Source organism: Triticum aestivum, chromosome 6B (genome assembly GCF_018294505.1).
Source record: "Triticum aestivum cultivar Chinese Spring chromosome 6B, IWGSC CS RefSeq v2.1, whole genome shotgun sequence".
Classification (NCBI taxonomy): Eukaryota; Viridiplantae; Streptophyta; class Magnoliopsida; order Poales; family Poaceae; genus Triticum; species Triticum aestivum.
The window spans coordinates 722732225-722736140 of record NC_057810.1 but is presented as its reverse complement, the minus strand read 5'-3'; the positions used below and the strand labels follow the sequence as shown (position 1 = coordinate 722736140).

Below are 3916 nucleotides of genomic sequence, written 5' to 3'. Positions count from 1 at the left end.
ATCCTTTTCGTGATGAACTGCCCGTCGCGCGTGATTGAGCGTTTTAGTTTTGATGACGAGCATTGGACCATGGAACGAAACGGGGAAGGATATTGGCGGCGAAAAATGCCGCGCTGCAGGTTCACCAAGTGAAAAGCGAGGACGTGGATTACCGCCGTCCATCCAACGCTCACGTTCGCCCACATTTTGTTACCGGGCACGAAGCAAGTTTAACTGCTTAGGTCATCGGGGTTTGACAGTATTAGATTACCATCAAATTACGTATTCACCAAACATTAGCACCATCATGGTACGGCATTTTCTATTTGCCCATCAAGTTAGAGAAAGTGGAACAAGTTTGTCGTAGAGAGTGTTTGTTTCCAGGGACTTATTGGTTTAGGGACTTAAAAAGTCCCTATAAGTCTCATCTAAACCAAACAGGAGGAACTCATAGGATTTAAAGTGGGCATTTGGGACTTATGAAATAAGACTCTCAAAGAGAGGGACTTATAGTTGTAATATGGTCTTATAGGGCTTATAAGTCTCAGGAACCAAACAGATAGGGACTTTTTAGGGACTTGAGACTTATAAGTTGGGACTAAAAAAAGTCCTAGGACTTATGAACCAAACAGGGCGTAGTCACCGCGACAGTGTGCTCACCTCCACACCGTGACCAAGTGGCTATAATATGAAATGGTCCACGTATGCCTACGGGAGGCATCACGCCTCTCCTGCCCATTTATCTCGTTTTTTTAGATTTGTTTAGCAAGTCGCACGGCACCACTCAAATCCTTTAATCAAGGTAACATGCACATCTATCAATAAACAAAAACAGGGAAACAGCTAACCATGATGATTTCCAAACTTTGGCGCCTTGACGAAATACGGAAACCATCACCTCCTATTCCTAGCCAGCGCCTACTCCGGAATAGTCGCCGTGACGAGGAAACCATCGCCGTCAGGCATGACGACGACGAGCCCTTCGTCTCCGCCCGCCGCAATTCTGTACGACACATGCACGGGCTTGACGCCCCTGAGAGTCACCTCCTCCAGCCTCAGCTCGCTCCACCCCGCGGCTTCCAGCGCATGGCCGGCGCCACCCTTCTTCAGGCCATCTGCCGTGACCGACGTCTCGACGGTGGTCGCTCCGCGGGCGGAGTCTCGGGGGGCGACGACGAGCGTGAACGGCGACACCCTGTCCACCTTGAGCTCCTCGCTCGCCTGGTCGATACAGGCCGCTGCGAGCGTGCGGAGGTCGCCGGTCGCGGAGCCGGCGGCGGTCCTGAAGAGCACGGTCTGGGCGTGGGCGCCGTCGGCGGCGACAGAGTCGATGGGCAAGGACCTGATGCGCCTGCAGCAGATCTCCGGCCGCTCGAAGTATGCCATGTACTGCATGATCGGCCTGAGGACGAGCTTGTTTTGCTCCTTGATCTCCTTGTGCGTGCGCGCCCACTTGAGGAGGAACCTCGCCAGCGACAGCGGGTCACACAGCAGCACCGTGCAGCTCACTCCCATGGCGTATCCCCCGTCCTGGAACCAATTCAGCTGTAGTGGACAGGGCATCAGAATTCATGCACTTCTTTTTTTTTTGGCTAAACAGAAGTACTCGTATATAATACGAATCACTACAAATACAATTTTCGCAAAATAAAATAAATAAATATTACGTACTCCCTCCGTCCGGAAATACTTGTCATCAAAATGAATAAAAGGAGATGTATGTAGACTTATTTTAGCTTTAGATACATCCCTTTTCGTCCATTTTGATGACAAGTATTTTCGGACGAAGGGAGTACTATGTTATTACTAGAAGAGTGGAGTATAAAGCCATTGTCACTCATGAACATGTCCACTCAACCATGTACTGTACTGAATCAATTCCATCCGTAGCGCAATTTGCGTATTATGCTACACTATGTTTGTCACAAAATAGAATCAATCTTTCTGTTATTTTTATGTTTTTTGTTTAAATAGGCGTACGCTGGACCCATGTCCCCAAAATTCACACCGAAATTTCGTAGGCCTAACTTACGCATCAGGAGTCTTTACAGGGGAGCAACTTCAATGACTTACTGCATCTGCCTTTGAGTGTATGACATGTGGGCCCATATGTCATACATTCAAAGGCAGATGCAGTTAAGTCATAGAAGCTCAGTCTGTGGGTGGCTGTAGTGTGAGTGAGGTGTGTTAGAGTTCAGATATTACACATGTATAGCTTTTTTAAGGCAATTTTTCTTTTTTTTGGTTGAACGTCAGTACAGACACAAGCGCTCATATACACGCGCATACACTCACCCATATGAACGCACACACGCACATTCTATCCCTATGAGCACCTCCGAAAGACTGAGTCGGCATATCATCTTGAGATTTACGAAGTCACCGTAGGCGTCTCGTCGTCGACATGAACGTCTCCTTCCACTGAATGCGCATCGCCGGAATAAATGCAAGCACCAGCATTTGAACCCTGGTGAGACGGGGATACCACGGTCCCTCTAACCATCCAACCACAGATTGGTTTGCTAAGGCAACTTCTCTTGAATTGTATCAAACCCCTTTATGTGACTTTAATTGAAGGCAAAGTATCTAATAAAAATGGTTTCCTAGTGAAAATCCAAAAATTTCTACATGGGCCACCAGATCTATAATGGACGCCACGGATGAACGGCAGGATCCGTCGGCATCCACTTAAATGCGACAGATAACCCTCCATTTTCGCAATAATTGGCCAAAATCATTTGGGCAATACATTTCATCGTAATCTTTTAGCTAATTCTCCCTATTAAAGTTTTCGGACATCCAAATAAAGTGTGCAAATTTAGCAAGTTGTTAGTTTCTACTTTTGTAAATCATGACGTATTTCAGTACCAGATATATTCATTTAGCCAAAATTTAATATAGAAAGAAGGGAGTATATGAAAATGATATTATAGTTAGACGTTGATCTAAAAGATGAGAAATTGAACAAATTCAACCAAAAAAAAAAAACTAAACTTCACAAGTATCCTAATGCGCGTGCAAATACCTGCATGAAGAGGAGCGAGCACATATCAGGATCCTCGGCGCTCACGTCGACCCACGGCGCCAGCGCGGCTTCCTTCCGCGCCCGGTCCTTGTCCGCCAGGAAATCCTCCATGCTCATCTCCACCGTCGCCTGCTGGAACCTCACCCCTGCGTCGTTCAGCTTCACCTCCCACGACCCGTCCCCGTCGGCCCGGCGCCGGAGCCTGCCCGCCATCTCCGGAAAGAAGCACAGCGCCTCGCCCAGCGACTCCCTTACCCATATACCTTCCTCCCACGGCGCGTGATCATCGGCGCTGTAGTACAGCACCACACGGAGGCGCCGCTGCAGCGCGGTCTCCGGGAGCGGCGGCGCGGGCACGGCGATGTAGCGCGTCCTGTCCGGCTCAACGGCGCGAGTCGGCAAGCCCGTCTGTACGGACTCGATGTGCACCTGTGGTGTCGCCGGCGTGGCTGCCATTTTTGGGGCTCGGTCGTGCGCCTGGCCTGTGTGGTGGGTCTTGTTGGAGTACTACTTTATGGTCTCCTATTTATACGGGCTTTTGCCACCTGATGGTGTGCATACAGCATCATCGAATGCGACTCAATTATTGCATTCTCTCTTCTGAAATAGGCTTTCGTCCCATTTTATATATAAAGCAACCACACATCAAAGTACACGGTCAAACGATACAAAGTGATGGATAACCCTTAAACAATGCCGATCCTAAGATGACCAGGCCATGAGCACGCGACACAACCGAAAAGAAGTACAAGATGAGCTGAAAACACCGCCACACTACACCTACCCACCTACACTCCACAACACCGCCCTCAAGAGAGAGAACGACGTGAGGCGACCCCGATGCCGAGTCCAAGAACAAAGATTTTCACCTGAAGCCGAACACGGAGAGAAGACCCACAACGACGTCTTTAT

At 48.9% G+C, this 3916-nt stretch overlaps 1 protein-coding gene across 1 annotated transcript; it reads right to left on the bottom strand.

Annotated features, from left to right (window-relative positions):
* Window positions 1-897: 897 nt before the first annotated feature.
* LOC123135212 (uncharacterized) lies at window positions 898-3487 on the bottom strand. Its single transcript, XM_044554286.1, has 2 exons — window positions 3005-3487; window positions 898-1524 (listed from the first exon to the last, which is right to left on the bottom strand). Exons 1-2 carry the CDS (start codon window positions 3458-3460, stop codon window positions 898-900), a joined length of 1083 nt encoding a protein of 360 aa, XP_044410221.1. The 5' UTR covers window positions 3461-3487.
* Window positions 3488-3916: the final 429 nt, after the last annotated feature.